This window comes from Ovis aries, chromosome 22 (genome assembly GCF_016772045.2).
Source record: "Ovis aries strain OAR_USU_Benz2616 breed Rambouillet chromosome 22, ARS-UI_Ramb_v3.0, whole genome shotgun sequence".
Lineage (NCBI taxonomy): Eukaryota > Metazoa > Chordata > Mammalia > Artiodactyla > Bovidae > Ovis > Ovis aries.
Genome location: NC_056075.1, coordinates 42,444,355 through 42,461,433, shown reverse-complemented (window position 1 = coordinate 42,461,433; position 17,079 = coordinate 42,444,355). Strand labels below are relative to the sequence as shown.

The following is a 17,079-nucleotide window of genomic DNA, read 5'->3' as shown; positions in this document are numbered from 1 at the left end:
TAAATCTTTTTTAAAATCTGGAAGATGGGTTTATAGGTGTTACTCTTTTGACTTTTTCTCAACATTGGAAATAGTTCATAAATGTTTTTTAAAAGATAAGTAAACTGACAAACTTTAAGAACTAGGAATTCCACAGATATCTGAGCATCCATTTATGGAAAAGAAACTGAAAAGTTAGCTAGTAACTGAGAGCAATGGATTGAATATTTATCCCAAGAAAGCAATGACTGTTAGGCATGCCCTAATAAACATTTTATATATTCATTTATAACCTCATGAGTTATTAACTTCATTTAACAGATGAGGAAACTGCTACTCAGAAATTAACATGGCCAACGGTGCAATGAATTAAGCAGCAAAGTCAAGATTCAGAGTCAGGTTCAAAGGCTTCAAGATACAGGCTGTCTCGTGGGTTTCCCTCAGAACAAAGCAGTACCCTCCACAACTAACGTACCTCTAAGTTTTTACATGGTGGAGCTCAGAACCAGACACTGAAGCCACCAGAACACTCCCATTTACCCCCCAGAAACCCCCAGGGAAGGTCAGCTCCACCCCCATTCTTGTAAGAGCACCTTGACAGTCAGCAGTCCCTTCCTGGTGAACTGCAGGCCTCGGAAGAAGCATACAGTATTTGTTACAAAGTGAACAAAGGGCAACAGGGGGCACTGGAGGGTCTCAAGCACAACATGATGAAAAGAACATGTTTTATGCGGCGTACAACGGTTTTTCAAATTAGAGGTGTCAAGGCATTAGTCATAAAGTCCATTCAGGGGGCCATAACCAGCATTTCCCAAAAAAAGAAGGGAAAAAAAAGGCAGGAAGGAAGGGAACCGATGTGTCAGATGCACAGAAGACAAGTGGTGTTTCACACAGCTTTGCCCACTGTACACACTCCTGACCTCTGTGTGCTCTGGATCACAGTTCAAACGTGCTGCTTACTTGCGTCGCAACCGGAAGGTTTGAAAGTTACTGCTCTAGAAGACAGAGGATTTAGGGTAGAGGCTGGAGCCTGCAGCACACCCCCAGATGGCCAGGAGGGACCCTTTAGGTGGTGTATAGTAACAGTAGAAAGAAAAGAATGATAAACAAAAAAAAGACACACTTGAAAACGAGAGAATGTGGACAGGGAAACCCAACGAAAACACTAAGGTATTACACATGGGCCACTCGAGGGGAAGGCAGCCGTAACGACAGACAGGCCAACTGTGAGGAAGAGCTGGTGAGGAGGTCCGCAGAGGAGGCAGGAGACACATTCAGGGTGAGACGTGTTAGGCTGCGAGAGACGAGAGGACAGACAGACAGACTACAAAAGCAGCTCGGCCACACCACGCCCTCAAAAGCAGGGGCCCCTCACTGCTTTAACTTAGTCACCTTTTATAAAACTGTATTAATTCTCTTTCACTTAAACCATGTTTTAAATTTATGCTCTGTCCCCAACCAAGTGGTTATGATTTTAAAAAGCACATAATCACACTAAAGAACCAATACCATCAGTTAGTCTCCGGCTATTACATTATTCACCATCCCAAGGGCTTCCCTTTGATTTAGCATTTGATGGATAAGTACAGACGGGTCTGTCGTTTGGCTGCGAGTGCGCCCACTGACGGCATCAGCACTGGGGCTGGGAGCTGCAGGGCCCCGGCGGCCCTGGCACTCCCGGAGAGAGTCGGGCCAGAAGGAGCCTGGCAGCTGCCTGCAGGCTGTGCCCGTCCCGTGAAGCCGCACAGCTGGCTCGAGGGCCCTGCTGATCCAGCAAGAGGGCACAAGGGAAATGGCAGAACTCCAACAGATCACTTTATTCAAGACTGAATCCCCAAAGTACATCTGAATAGACATAATTAAACAAGGCAGTGTGGACCGAAAGGTACAATGTCATCCCCACCAGGACCCCTGATGAAGGGAGGTTTGCTTTACAGAAGGCTTTTACGAAGTAAATTACATTAATTACCAACATTTAAAAACATCCAACATTTAAGGGTTTTGAATCTCTGATTTATTAGACAGCATGGAAATAACAGGTTTAGGTTATTTTACAGAAAAGAGCTCAAGCTGCTCATACACAGCAACTGGCCTTGCTGAGGGAAACACAATTCTTCAGACTACTGCACAAGGACACAAAGACTCCTCATCCTACAGTCAGGAGGAAAGGGCACACCAACAAGAGAACAGAGAAATTCACATACTAAATAATGTGTCCACAATGACTAAAACGCATCCCTTAAGGGACAATCATGTATTGGTAGGAAGCAAAACAAAGCTTTCCATAGAGAAACCACTTTCACGAGATGGTTAGGTGGACCTGCAATGAAGAAAATACATTTCAAAAGATGGGTTCAGATGTACACTAAGTTTTCACTAAAATACTTACAAATAAAAATAAGACCTCTCTCTGTAGCAAAAGAAAATTTTTAAAATACATCATGGATAAAACAAATTTCAGTAAAGGATCCAAGTACCATTCAGATACATACATTTGCAAATAATATAAATAAAAAAACAAAAAGTGTGACAACAAAAATACTATTTGGAACTACCTAGAATAGGCCAAGCTAAGTTCATGTTCTGCTTCAGGGCATTACATTGAAATGAATCTCATTCTCACTATAATTTTTTTCTTTTTAACCTTAATCACCAGCGGCTGGGCAACTGAAATGGACATGAGAACTATATAAATGTCAGAGAAATATGTAAACCTCATTAATGTTTCCAAAAATTCATTTAGAGATAGAAACAGGTCCAAATAGATGCCTGTCTAAATGTACTGCAATTACGTTACAATTATTTTTCCAAATACACAGATATGCTCTGTCTTTTCTCAGCTCATTACTGACTCAAACAATTTGCCCTTCTGGGATCAATTGTTTGCTAATAAATAATTGTTTACAGTCACAAAATGATGTTAGGAGGTTTTCTTATTAGTTTTCCTCCTGCACCCTAATAAGATTGAAAACGAGCTGATTCCCCAGAGTCTAACCTTAACCTCGCTTTGTTTCACAGCCCAGGAAATGATGACCCATCTGCTTCAGAAAATAATGGACGGCCGAGAGGAAATATTGTTTAATTGTAGATTAACCTCCTCATGAGGCAGTCTGAAGCAGCTTTAGAATTAGCAACTATAACCAGCAAGAGAAACAAATGGCTCAAGAGCCTTCTTCTCTACCATTTAAGGCCCAGAAAGAACGCAAAGGGGGCTTTATTACCTACATTTATTTACAAACATTTATTTCCGCAGTGGAAACAAAAATCAAGGTCAAAACTGACTCTCAGAAGTGCTGTTGCTGCCCTCCCCTTCTGTTTGCCCAAATACCTTTAAATGCAGAAAAACCATCAAACCATCTCATGCGCTAAAGAAAGTGTTTAAAAAAAAAAACAAACAATTTAAAAAAAACCTCTTTTCCAATATTTTCAGGTTCTTATAATATTAAAAGTAAAAAATGTTCCCTGGCTTCTTTGTTAATAGTAATATATCCACCATTGGGGAGTACGAATTGTTTTATTATCATCAACATGGCACTTAAGTAAATGAAATCTTGTCAAGTACATGGTGACCTACAAGTTCAAAAGAAAAAAGAACAGCATGAGATCAAAATGGCCGGCCAGGACAAGAGACACAAAAGTGAGAGATCAAATGCAAACCCAGCCCTTTATCCAACAGGCTTCACATGCTACGCCTTTTCTAAAGGTCCACCTGTGAAGGCACACAGGGTACGGAACATTTCACACTCTGCCCTCTCTCAGGGACTCAAGCAACTTAGCAAGGGCCCTCTATGCCATTCTAATTCAGAAGAGTACAGGAATCCTGGAAACAGTTATTCCATAAACATTTACTGAGGACTTCCTTCCAGGGCCTGAGGAGAGAGGGACAAGGAGCGGGACGAAGATACTTGGGGGCTGGTATTTTATGGTCAAACAAGTGTCCAGGTACCAGGTTTCCCTCGAGTCTGGTACAGGTAACTAAGTAAAAAGCTCTGCCCTACGTACCAAGAAAATGTAAACGGTTCTTCCCTGTCAACAGTTACACCCAAGAGCCAAAGACATCTCCAGAAATTTCAAAACTGAGGAAATCTAGTATTCCAGGCAAGCCCATATTACTCTGAATTTCCAGTAAGACCTGAAGGTCATTTCATTCTGTGTAAATATTACAGAAACAACCTCTGTGGAGAGGAAAGGTTTTTGGCAGTTCAAATTCTTAAATATCTTAAATAGAATTTGCTAAAATAAATTATTCTTGAATTCCTCAACTTAATTTTGAAGCAATGAGCTAGTAATAACTCCAGAGATTCAAATAATAGTGCCTATTCAAGGAGAATGAGAGTTTGACATTCTTCTCTACAAAACAACTAGGCACAATTTTACCCGTCAGCCGTCTATCAACCTACGGATATTGAAAGCTTGGGAGAACAAGATAAAATCAACTCCAGCCCTAGAGTCAGCTGTAATATCGAGCAGGCATCAACAATGCTATTCATGAATTTAGAAAAATTAATAAATCCTGGGTTGAATGCAAGAAAAGGCTCAAACACAGGTGAAGCATACTCACTTAGGTTTTGTTTCTGCATCTGTCACTTGGCGAATGAAGATACCATCTTCGGGATGTTCCGTGTCATCCATTTCATACATATACGATGATGCTATTGCAAGCGTGGTCCCATCATTACTGAAGGCGAGTGAGGCGATGCTGGTGGGGTACCGATGGAACTGGCACAGTCGCTTTTTGTTAAATGGATCCCAAATATTTACAAATCCATCAGAACCACCTGCAAGTGATTTCAAAATAGTTCTTGAAAGCAGATACAAAAATAGCCATTATCTTGACAATTTTTAAGATCACAGAAGTTGCATTTTCCCCAGGGAGTATGATACTAGATTTTTTTTCCCCTTTAAATATCATAAAAAACCAAGCACAATTTTTAAGAACTCTGCCCACTGCCCAGGTGGTCCAGTGGTTAATATGCCACACTTCCAATGCAGGGATCGCAGGTTCAATCCTTGGTCAAGGAACTAGGATCCCACATGCAACACAGAATGACCGAAAAAAAACCCACACCTGCCCAAATACAAATATGCAGCATTCCATTAACAACAGAAGTGTATTAACAAGCAGAAAGAAGTGAACATGCCATACTCTACCTGTGGCAAAAGTATTGTGGATGTTGTGAAAGGAAATGGCGTTGACTGGGTAAATCTGCTCAATATTGTTTTCTTTCAGTCTGTGACACTTGAAGGCATACTTCTTCTTCTGCACCTCGGGGCTTGGGTCCAAGTACTCAACTGCCACTCGACCTTCAATAGAACTTAATACATAACCCTGACAAGAGGAGATCAGAAGACAAAACTAGTGAATCCAGATTCCAAAACAAGGCATATACTCCCAAATTCAACCCACACTAAAGAAAGGTGATTATTTTTAAAATGAAAAGAGAATACGGCTATATTTTAAGCAAATGTTTAAGCAGGACTTAGTTAAGATCACTCCAAAAGTTTAAAACACTTATACCTGTTATATTAAAAAGCAAACAAAAAAGGCCACCATCACTTACTTTCTTTACCAGTACTCTGTACACTGCAATCAAAAACGTCTAGGTATTCTGTCAAACCTCATAGGAATTTTTAAATTATTTCAATTTAATTTATTTGTTGTCCTGTCCAGAAGGGGACTCAAATTCATTCCATCACTTGGAATATATTTTTCTTGGCTTGATGCCTCCTCACTTCTAACAGCTCTAAGAAGAACTGTATCTTCTTCACTGAGGGTGTATCAATAATCCAGACCAACTGGAAAACCAGCCTTCCATCTGTCATCCTGCCTCTTGCTTTTAACTACAGCAAGTCAAGTTTATACCCAAACAACACAGATTTTCAGCAAGGTTCAAAAGTGCTCTATAATTTCAAACCTCTCCACACCTTGCTGTGAAACAGTATGTCAGCGAAGATAAGAGAGGAAGATAGTATGAAATCTGTATTTTACTTCTTTAATTTTTCAAGATATGAAAAAGATTTATTTCTAAAAAACTATTAACACTGGTAATGAAAAAAGAATTAGTAAAATGTTACTCTTAGTTAAAAAGCTTCCATTATAAACTACAGATACACTCCCACAGAAAATTCTGGATATAAAACATCATAATATTCATAAATGCAGCATATTTGGACCGTGCATTTAAGGTTTTTCATAACTTCAATTCCAATGGAAACTTACAATATCCTGAGACAAACTGTGATCACCATTTGAGGTACTAGCCTTTTGAAATAAAGAGCTAAGAGAACAGAGTAACAGACCTAATTCTTTTGAGCTCCACAACCACTAAAGGACAGCCATAAGATTCCAACGGTATCTGCTGTTTTTAATGACTTTCCTCTTATAAAATTCCCAGAGCAAATGACCCCACCACCAACTTCCCTTCAAACTGTCAGGACTGGGGGCAAGGGAGCATTAGTAAAGTGTCACCTCATCTAGTAATGATGATGGAAGGTGACCCACACTGCTCATCAAGAGTTAGTCACTATATGAGGCACAGTTCCCCTCTAACCTTGGAGGCATTCCTTTAAAAAAAAAAAAATGTAGGTTCTGCTCTCAGACTAGCTAAAAACCTCTATTAGTATTAGGGTACAAAAGGGGGAAACAAGAAGGAAAAAAAAGGGAAAAAAAGAAACAACAAATTTCGTAACTCTAAATTTTCAGATTTAAACTTGAATTCGCTGGTTTGTAAATTAAAATACCTGCAAAACTCTCTTTGATTACTGTATACCTGTCAAGCTTCCTGGAGGAGGAGCACCAAGGAATCAGAAAACCACTGGAAGATTACTTACCCTCTGTGAACATCAAAGCCTTCTCTAAAATTAGCTAACACACTAGCTTTTAACAAAAGGCTACTGAAAACACACCTAACAGAAATTCCAATCACCACTCCAAAAAAAAGAGAGAAAGAAAGCAAGCAATGCGTAAAATGCAGTGACCAAATCATTATCATAAAGGATTCTACTATTTTCAAATTCCCACAGCGGGCGGCGGAGGCAAGGTCAGTACCTGCTTGTTGGGGAATGCTCGGATGCAGCGCGTCTGGTACTTGAGGCTGGACTCGCGGCGCTGCTGCACGTAGCCCATGTTCCGCAAGTCCCACACCAGCACTCTGCGGCCTGCGGTGCCCACGATCAGCCGGTCTCCCGACACCGACAGGGTATACACCTTTCAAAAAAGACCAAAACTTGCTAAAAATGCATGCCTGCAAATGGCATTTTGCTCCAAAATAAAGTCCACGGATCATAAAACCATTAAAAAAAAGTTAGCTGATAGGTTCTCAAACACAGGCACCAAAATTTTAAATACTTCAGTTACACAAACCAAGTAACTGGCACAAAATAATACACCCAAGATATTCTTAATACTTAACCACGTATCGTAATAATGCACATTCTAATTAACTCTCCAAAAGTATCTCTGAAAACGATTCTCTTTCTTACTAAAACAAACTAAATTATTAAATAATTTTATAGCCCTCTTGTTTCACTTAGTCACAATATAAAAGCGTAAAGATACTCAAAAAGGAGACAATAGATAATAAAACCATAAAAACAGCTCAAGATACCTTTCAATGGGCTTCTGGCTTTTCATAAGACAATCATTTTCAAAGTTATTTTTCTATGACCACCTTTTAGACAGAGATTTCACGTTGCAACTCTTTGATTTTCCCACCTGTCACACTTAATAAATAAGCCTTTCCAGGAAGAGTGAGAGAGTTAACATTAATTACCTGCTTACTTGCTTTTGGTGGCATACAAACTCAAAATTAAAAGACAAGGTCAGTGGTCTGGCATATGACAAAGCAAATTTTTACACTCTGATGTCACACTAAACACTCAAGACAGAGTTATGTTTACGGAAAATTTTAAAAGCATTTATCCCCTAAAAACAATTGGGTTTTTTTCCCCCTCAACATTCCTTTTCTTCACAAATTATCCCCTTATAATAAATCACAAAATTTCCTGCCTTTAAGCTGACTTACTTTCAAATACATTATCTGGAGACCAAACAGAGATAGCAAATTCATGAAAATAGTAATAAAATGTACTTTCCTGATCATGTTAAATCATTTTTTTAAAAACCTAGACTTCAGGTATATAACTGTGTTCTGATCATTACTTTCAATTAATAAGCAACTAATTTAATCTAATACTTTAAAACTTGAAAAATCACTATAAAAAATGAAGAGGCCTCATTACATGCTAAGACATCTCTTTAACATTCAGTAATTAAAGCTTACGGTTAGTTATCACTAACGTATTAACAACGTAAGCATCCCGCCCACCGCCGCCTCCCAGGGAGGGCGAGGGGCAGAGGTTCGAGGGGCAGAGGTTCGGGGACTGGGCCTAATAACATAATAACCTGATAATTTCTACAATCTAGCCTTAAAATTCAACAACTAATTTGACCAAGGGAAAAACACAGAATTTAAAAGACTCAAAACAGTAGATTTAATACAAGTGTATTTCAGTGAGATATAGTAAGATTTACTGTTGTTTATTCAAAAAACATTTGCAGAAAAACAGAAATTAGCTAAGACACATGAAACAGCGAATTCAAAAAAACAAAGAATCCAGAAAAAGATCAATTTGTAACAGTACAATCAGAACGGGAATTTTATCTTAAATCCTTACTATCCAGGTGACACACAAGCTTCTAACAGTGCTTTCTATCCCCACTGATCGTAAATCAAGTAAAAACACTGTCATGCTACTGACTAGGTATATACATTTATCAAAGACCGTATTAAAAAAAGTGACATAATGAACCTTGCTGAACCAATAAGCAGCTTGATTCAGTGTGGCTGTCCATTATATGATATTCTGTCAGCAATTTATCACAGCTCTTAACATGTTACATACAACCATAAATCAAAACTAGAAACAATGCAATTATTTTATTCTGAACAAAGGTCTTGCCAGGAGTAGATTCGACTGTGATGTGACAAAAATAATGGCTCTTTGGATGCACTACAGTATATAATGACAGCTAACAGGAACTGAATAGTATATTTACACTGAGGAAATAGACTCAAGTGAAGGATACCTTTAAACTGCTAAAACAATCAATCTTTAAAATTAACTACCACCTGATAAAGTCTGATGAGGATACAGCAAGAATGCTCAATTACACTTTCATTGTACAGATCAAAAGGTTAGAATAATACACAACATTTCAGTTTTAAGAAGCTTCCTTCAACTACCTCTGTCAGTATTAAAAATAAATAAATTATAAAAGCCAGGGAATAAAGGACATCTTTTTTACTAAACTTTAAATGATAACCCATTTCACCCCCTCACAGTCAACTAAAGAGAAAGCTCAGGCCATAGTGAAAATGAGTGATGCTCCATCCCACTTCCTGCTTGGGGAAGTCAAACTCAATTTCAGTCTTTGCTAAATGACTTCTCTGAAAAGTTGCTTCTCAGCCCTAGGATCTAAAGCATTACAATACATGGAAGTGGGTTTATCACTCGTGCTATCCAGTACAAATGTGACAACTGACAGGAAAAAGCTGACCAAAGTATGATTAGTTTTCCTTTACATATTTAGTTGGGTTTGTAAAATAGACCCATCAACTCTTAACCTCTAAATTCAACATTATCTTCATCATCTATCAAGTCAAATCACCCCCAAGAACCATAATTCCTATCATGAACATAAAAAGCCTACCTTTTCAGGCTGAGAGAAGGTCCCAGCATTACAAGGGGTTCTGGGATCCCACAATTTAACGGTCTGATCCCAGCTTCCAGTAACCATCACATTCACTTCGGGACAGTATTCAACACATCTGATAGGGGCATCATGGGTTCCAACAAGATTTTCTGTAGGAATAAAAATAAACCAACAACCAACAGCTAGCTTTACTAAAGATTTCTCAGGTGAACAACAAAAGGAAACATTCATTCTACTGTAATGAATCCACTTCCACCCACTCAACAGAAGTATCTATACACAGAAAAACTCCAGGACTACAAAGTCATTCATTCACCTCTGTCCATCTTACAGTGCATAGCTTGATTCACTGGCACAATAATATGAAAAGCTACCTTGAGTTTCAGACTACATTAAAATGATGGTGTATCCATTATTTTCGTCAGTTGATTCTAGATTCTTTCAAATCAGGAACCTTGTTTCAACTCTATAGTTCTGACTGTATCTAGTGCATGTTCTGATACATGCTAAGTGTTCAAGATATACCTGTTGAATGAACACTTGAGTGGAGAACTCTGGTCCAAGGGATCTGGATAAAACTTATCACATTAAGCTGATGTTTCAAAGAAACGAATTTAAGTGGTAACAGGATTATCTGAAAGCTGGGGATGAGGAAGGCAGGGAGGCTCAGGATTAATAACCACCTGGTTTTCATGGTGGTTATATTTCTTTCCTTCTTTATTATTTATCTGGCTATGCTAGGTCTTAGTTGCGGCATTCAAACTCTTAGTTGTGGATGTGAGATCTAGTTTCCTGACCAGGGATTGAACCCAGGCCCCCTGCATTAGGAGCATGGAGTCTTAGCCACTAGACCACCAGGGAAGCTCATCAAATTTCTAATACACAATTTCTTCCCTTTCAATTTCAAATTTTCACATTATCTCATTCATTCATTCAACTAACATCTACTGTCTACTCTGTGCCAGAATCTATACCACATGCTAAGGTAACAACAAATACAAAGAGTATGTGGTTCTGATCCTCAAAGAGGAAAACCACCTGTTTAAAAACACTCCATTTAAACAAGAAAGTATCTCATAAAATTCAGCAAAGATCTCCTAAGAATAAGCAGCTAATTCCTTTAATTATGGTCCCCAGCATTAAAAATCTTTGTTTGCTTTTTGGTGTTTTCTTGAGTTTTCAAACAAATAGAACCTAAACCTGCAAGCTAACTTCCTAATTAGAAAAAACTGCTAACAAACAAAACCAAACATCTGCAGCTGCGAGTTACATGACAAAACAGCTTTCACATAAAAGCCTCTTCTGATTGGATCCTTCTTTTCTTTCTGGATAAAATATAACGCCCATCCTCCATCCATTCTCTCACTGTCCAACTCATCCTCATTAAGTCCTATCTCTGTGCCTTGCTATGTTCTTCAAGTACATCTATGTCTAACACATGCATATACAACATAAACAAAAACCTTTACTAGAGAGCTCTGTGTATTTGAGTTCCATTCCAATCTCTATTCTACTTCCAAGTCATGATAAAAATGTGGGTAATTCATTTCATCGCTTAGAAATTAACTAAAAGAAAAGGTATAACCCTGTCCTTCATTCAATAAATGTAACTGAATAATGTTCTATGCTAAGCAATTATACAAGCTGGGTTACTATGGTACCCAGACAGGACTGACTATTTTATAATGTTAGATTTTTAAAACCCTGTCTTCCTTCAGTCTGAACTATAGTAGTAGTTTCTGAAAAGGGAACTCTGAAACATCAACATTATCCTGGAAAAATTCTACTGCAAGGCAGAACACTGCAAGATCCAGTTCCCTTCTGAGGGCAGGGTAAAGGTCAAATACTTAAGTGCCACTTCATGTAAACACTGTGGATGGAGATCACAATGAGTTACACTGTTAAAATACATACATTATATTTTGTGATTCTAACTTAATGGTTATCATTTAAGCAAGAAAGTCCTAAATTCAAGCCATTTTTACTTTTATCTAAGCAACTCAGGAACTAAGCAATTCAGGAACTATTCTTAAATAAAGATTTGTGAGTAAGCACTAGCTAAGAAAACAATAAACTGGTAAAAATGAGGCTCTGTTACCTTGATCGGTGTTCAAATCATGCATTTTCAATTGATGGTCTAATCCCCCACTCCAGGCATGTGTTGGATCCTACAAAATAAAAGTTTCAAGTCATTCAAAACTTACAGAGCTTTAAAAAAAGTGTTTAACCTTGGAGTAGGAAATGGCAACCCACTCCAGTATTCTTGCCTGGAAAATTCTATGGACAGAGAAGTCTGGAGAGCTGGTAGTCCATGAGTAGCAAAGAGGTGGACATGACTGAGCACGCATGTGTAACAGGTTATGGAATTTGGAAAATACTAACAAGGAAAATGTTTCCTGTAGCCCAATCACCTAGAGATAACTACTGCCAACAGTTAACCATGTCTCTTCTAAACTTCTTATAAAAACAGATATAATTTAAAAATAAAGTGTGAAATCAAACTCTGGACACTTTTTAGTTTCAGGAATATAGCCCATGTCATTAATCAATCCACAGAAATATTATCAGTAGCGATTTCATAATAATCCATACTATAAGTGAACTTCCAATTTTCTTATGTCCTTACTGTCAAACAATTTTTCTCACATTTTTATTTCAATAAAAAACTACATAATAAGCATTTTTAGTAGTGTTTTCTAGGAGCAAGATTAAGGGAAATTAGGGTATGGACATTTATAAGATTCGTGCTTCTTCCTGGCAAATTCCATTCTAGAAACATCCTCTCCATCTACTTTCCCATCCATATAAAGAGCCACTTGCCTTGCCACATCCTGCTCAGCATTACTTATAATTTCTTATATTGCAATGAGTTTATTAGGAGTAAACAGTATCTGTGGTTTTAAACAGCATCCTTCGATTACTTATAAAGTTGACTCTTTTAGGTTTAATAATTTTTAAATGAAAAAAAAAAGCGTTGAAAAATTCCTCTACCAGCCAACTCCTCAGTTTATGTTCAGAATGAAGTACCCTGGGCTCACTCATTGTAAATAAATATAAAACAGTGCAAAAAAACTGAGCAAACTAAGTAGTCACCCAAACTACTATGCACGCAAATTAAGGAAGAACTGTTCACCACACTGGCTGAGAGCCAGTATGTAATCCCATTTACTAGCAAACAAACCTTTTAATAAGATGGCCAAATTTTACAGTCTTGCTGTGAGTTTCACGTACATTCTGTCCAGAAAAATTCACAGTGTTAACTCCATCAAAAGCTTAAGGGGAGACCCAGTTCCTGACGTCTGTCAAGTCCCCAGGGCCAAAACGCAGAACAAAGCAGCACCGGAACCTCAAGGTTAAGGGTGGGGGTGGGGGTGGGGGGGGGGGGGGAGGGGAAAGAGAGGGGCGCAGTCCAAACAACCCTACAGACAAGAGCCTTCGCCCAACACTGCAAAAGGGACACTGATCACGAGGGACACCATAAAACTCAAAAGGGTACAGGAGCTGACACGGAGAACACCTACGTAGAAGGCGCAGTCCAGGACGGCGCCGGTGTGCTGGTACTTGAGACGCATGGAGTTGGCCGGCACATCGTAGAGGCGCACGGACGTGTCCCAAGAGGAGACCAGCAGGAACTGCGATGTGTTGGGGCTGAACTTCACCGAGGAGATGCCGTCCTCGGGGGGTTGGTTCAGCTTGAACTCGTTAGAACCGGTCATCTAGGGAACAAGGGCCTGGTGAGAGTCTCCCCAAGAGGCCGGGGTCGCGAGGCTCGACTAGCAGAAAGGGCCGGGCAGTACGGGGATGGGGCGGGTGCCCCAAGGGGCCGGGGTCGGGCGGCTTGACTCGCAGAAGGGCTGCAGAGTAGGTGGGGTGGGGGTGTCTCTGGGGGACCGGGACCGAGGGGAAGGCCGGCAACGTGCCATCTGCGCCTGCGCAGGGCCGCCGCGCCCTCGCCGGTCGGGCCTCATCGACCCCCCCCTCCCGGCCGCCCCTCCTGAGCTTCCCTACCGGCTGGGACCGCACCGCCACACCCCTAACTCCAGCCTGGCCCGCCGGGTCCACACCCTCCCCCGCCGCGGGCTTCTGCACGCCAGCCTCTCCCCACTCCCACCCCGCGTGCTCCTAAAATAAAAAGGAAAAGCCGTGGAAGTGAACCCGGTTCCCAGCGGACTGCTCCGCCGGCTCGGGAACCCCGGGGACATCCCCGGAAAGCCCGTGCCTGCGCCCGGCCACCTCGCCCCGCTACCTCGGGCTCCCTTCGGAAGCAATTCAGCCACCGCGCCCGCCGCCACTCGCCGCCGCCTAGCTTCCCTCGCCGCTCTCGCGCGTCGAGCGAAGTAGGCGGAGACAAAACTCCAGCCAAAGCCTCTCATTGGCTGATTTCAAACGCCAACGTCTCCTTCTAAGGCAGCCGATTGGTCCATCCCAAGGCCCCGGGCTCGGGCGACCCAGTCAACCTGTTCCGGCACAAAGGCAAACGGCAGCCTTTCCGATCACGTGACTGCTTTCCGCCACGAGGCTGAGGCGGCCCGCCAGTGCTGGACGCGTGAAAACTACAACTCCCAAAGAGCATCGCGCCAAGGCGGAGCTCACGCCCTCGCCTGTTCGTGTGGGGCATACTGGGAAATGTAGTCCTTGTGGCCAACGCTTGTCCTGTCCTCTCAATAGTAGGCGGGAAAGATGCTCTTTGCTTTTGACTCTTGGAGCCCTCACCATGTCTCGGACACAAGAACTCCATTTTGGTCAGTACTTTTATAGGACTGAATTAGTCTCCCTTCCACTGGACGTACATATCCGGTGAAGTTAACCAAAAGTGGAGAAGAAAATTTTTGCTCTGACGCATGTTTTGCCCCACTTTTTTCTCATTTTCCTGGACTTTCCACCTATGAAGCAGGTGCTCACATTTCCCATTGTCGAAGATCTTCTGACTTCAGAGAAACTCATCCTTATTTATACTCTGCTTTATCTCTTCATTCCATCTTTCTGCAAACATTTATTGAGCACCCAGTTCGTGCCAGGCCTAGTGAGAAGAGTGAGGAAAAGCATTGATCAGATCAGTTCTTACTCTGGAGGAACTGTTTTTCCAGAAGGTTGGACAGACTGGGAAACAGATAATTACTCTTAAGTGTGTTAAAGCTCAAAAGCCTCTTACAGACATATGTCCAAGTAAGACCTTAAAATGACAACCACAAGCTTCTCTCTATTCCACTCTCTCACACCCCAACAACACTCTAGACTTACAGGCTCTGCTCTATTTTCTGTTTCTGGAATCCTCCAGAAATAGGAGAATCAAGAAGGTTGCTTCTGTAATGAGAAATGCTTTGGTCTCCATGAAAGAAAAGCAATATTTAATAACTAGAATGCTGTGACTCAGTTACTATTGAATATCAAAAGCATGCTGAAATGTTTCAATTTAATCTGTGCTATACCATCTTTTTCACTGCCTTTTGTATTGTGGGGGAAAAAACCTTACTTTATTATACAATTGTATGAAGTGGGAGAAAATTGTTGAGGTTAAAGTGTTTAATTTCTAAGGCAACTCAATAGAGAAAAGGTGTTGTTGGTCCTTATGCGTTCATATACACTGACTCAAGTGCACTTCTTTTTGTGAATCGTGATACAGTAAACATACAACCACCACTCTTCTGCCCAGTGTACTGATGGTATTCCTGCCAAAACACAGATTCTTCCCCTCTCTCAATTCAGTCGCTCAGTCGTGTCCGACTCTTTGCAGCCCCATAAACTGCAGCCCGCCAGGCTTCCCTGTCCATCACCAACTCCAGGAGCTTGCTCAAACTCATGTTCATTGAGTTGGTGATGCCATCCAACCATATTATCCTCTGACGTCCCCTTCTCCTCCTGCCTCAATCTTTCCCAGCATCCTCACCAGTCCTCATACTTGGTTTTCTCTCTCTCCTCTTTCAACAACTTAATAGCTAGGTTAAGAATTTTAAAGTGCAGTGCCTTACCTCCATTCTAATTTTGGCTAAATAATTTTATCTCCAAATAATTTTATTTGGTTCCCTCTCCCAGTTGTTTATTTAATTCTACTAGTGTTCAAGATTCTGAGCATGAATTATCCACTAATAAAATCTAAGTGTATTTCATTATCCAGTGTGTGTATGATTCAGGTCCCTCTGGACAGGCAGTTGCAGCCGGACTCGATTTGAGTTTTAAGAAACGTCAATCTTTTAAATCCAGTTTAGAGCCTGAAAGGAGGCTGATGATTTTGCTGATTATTCAAATGAATTGATAGTCTTGAGATCGGAAATCTGGCCACAATGGAGTCTTGAACAACATCTTAAATCCAAATGCAAAGCTGTGTGTGTTTCTGTGTGTGTGTGTGTGTGTGTGTGTACTTAGTTACCTATAAGAAAGAGGTATTCCTAGAAACTAATCACACTGTTGGATCACCTTTGACTCCTAATTTCTGGATTAGTATAAAAGTGATGTATCCACTATATGACAAACGAAAAGGATCATCCCTAAAATCCTAAGGGCAAAAACCACTTTGCTGTTAACTGTCTACACAAAACCACTTCCTATAAAAGAAGTAAGCCCAAGAAAGATATAGTGATCTAATACTGGTAAAACCATCATCTCTTTTAAAAAAAACAACCTATCAAAGTGACGACCAAAATGATATGGATGAAATATTTCTTTACAAATAGTTCCTTGAAGGCAATTTGGTTAAATCTGCACAGAATATTCAAAGAGCAACTTGAGAAGAAAAGAAAAATTTAAAGCGGGTTATCTGGAAGGAGAGAACATCATTGAAATATGTGTACCAAAAATATCAGAAGAAAGATGCAGTGTTAGTTTTCTCTCTCCGACTGGCGATATCTAGCATAGTTCCCAGCCCTGTTTACCAGGGCTCAGTAAATATTGAACTCAGCTGGAATTAAATAAATGCAATTGACCTAAGAACTTTGGCACATGGGTTCTTGGGTAGCATCCTTCAGGTGTCATCTTGAAATTGTAAATTTCATGGAATTTAACGTGAGAAGAAAAAAATAGAAACCTCAAATATGAATAAGACATCAGGTATTTTAGACATGATACTGTGGGTCACATAGACGGATTACAGATATCCTGCATACTTTCACAAAATGCAGATAATTTCCATGTCTGTTGACTCCAAAAGACCGGTCCATCAAGTCGAGATTTTCTTTCTGGAGGATGAGATCCGGCCTCTGCGCTGCGACTCCCCGCACCTTAGCAGCGGCTAAGGAGTAGCTGGGGCCGGAGAACCCGGGAGCTCGACTCACGTGACACTGAATGGTCAGCCTCCTCAAAGCTCAGGCTTTTTTTTTTTTTTTTCCCCCGACGTTTTACGAGGAACAGGTGGCTGCGGTCTAACACTGCAAGCCAGCGATTTGCATAAC

At 40.6% G+C, this 17,079-nt stretch overlaps 1 protein-coding gene across 2 annotated transcripts; it reads right to left on the bottom strand.

Annotated features, from left to right (window-relative positions):
- Window positions 1-1,970: 1,970 nt before the first annotated feature.
- BUB3 (BUB3 mitotic checkpoint protein) lies at window positions 1,971-14,017 on the bottom strand. 2 transcript variants are annotated; one of them, XM_027960212.3, is made up of 8 exons: window positions 13,941-14,017; window positions 13,216-13,410; window positions 11,793-11,862; window positions 9,692-9,843; window positions 7,028-7,186; window positions 5,131-5,308; window positions 4,541-4,757; window positions 1,971-3,549 (listed from the first exon to the last, which is right to left on the bottom strand). In XM_027960212.3, exons 2-8 carry the CDS (start codon window positions 13,408-13,410, stop codon window positions 3,534-3,536), a joined length of 987 nt encoding a protein of 328 aa, XP_027816013.1. In that variant the 5' UTR covers window positions 13,941-14,017; the 3' UTR covers window positions 1,971-3,533. The 2 variants fall into 2 exon arrangements, with proteins under 2 accessions (XP_027816013.1, XP_027816014.1); XM_027960213.3 differs by having other exon boundaries at window positions 1,971-2,299.
- Window positions 14,018-17,079: the final 3,062 nt, after the last annotated feature.

Bases quoted from the DNA above. Each gene is read 5' to 3' on its own strand.
- BUB3 (XM_027960212.3), bottom strand. From the start codon at position 13,410: ATGACCGGTTCTAACGAGTTCAAGCTGAACCAACCCCCCGAGGACGGC. The intron at 7,187-9,691 runs GTAGGCTTTTTA...CTTTTTTGAAAG, and splicing joins CCTTCTCTCAGCCTGAAAAG to GTGTATACCCTGTCGGTGTC. The intron at 4,758-5,130 runs GTAGAGTATGGC...AATCACTTGCAG, and splicing joins CCACAATACTTTTGCCACAG to GTGGTTCTGATGGATTTGTA.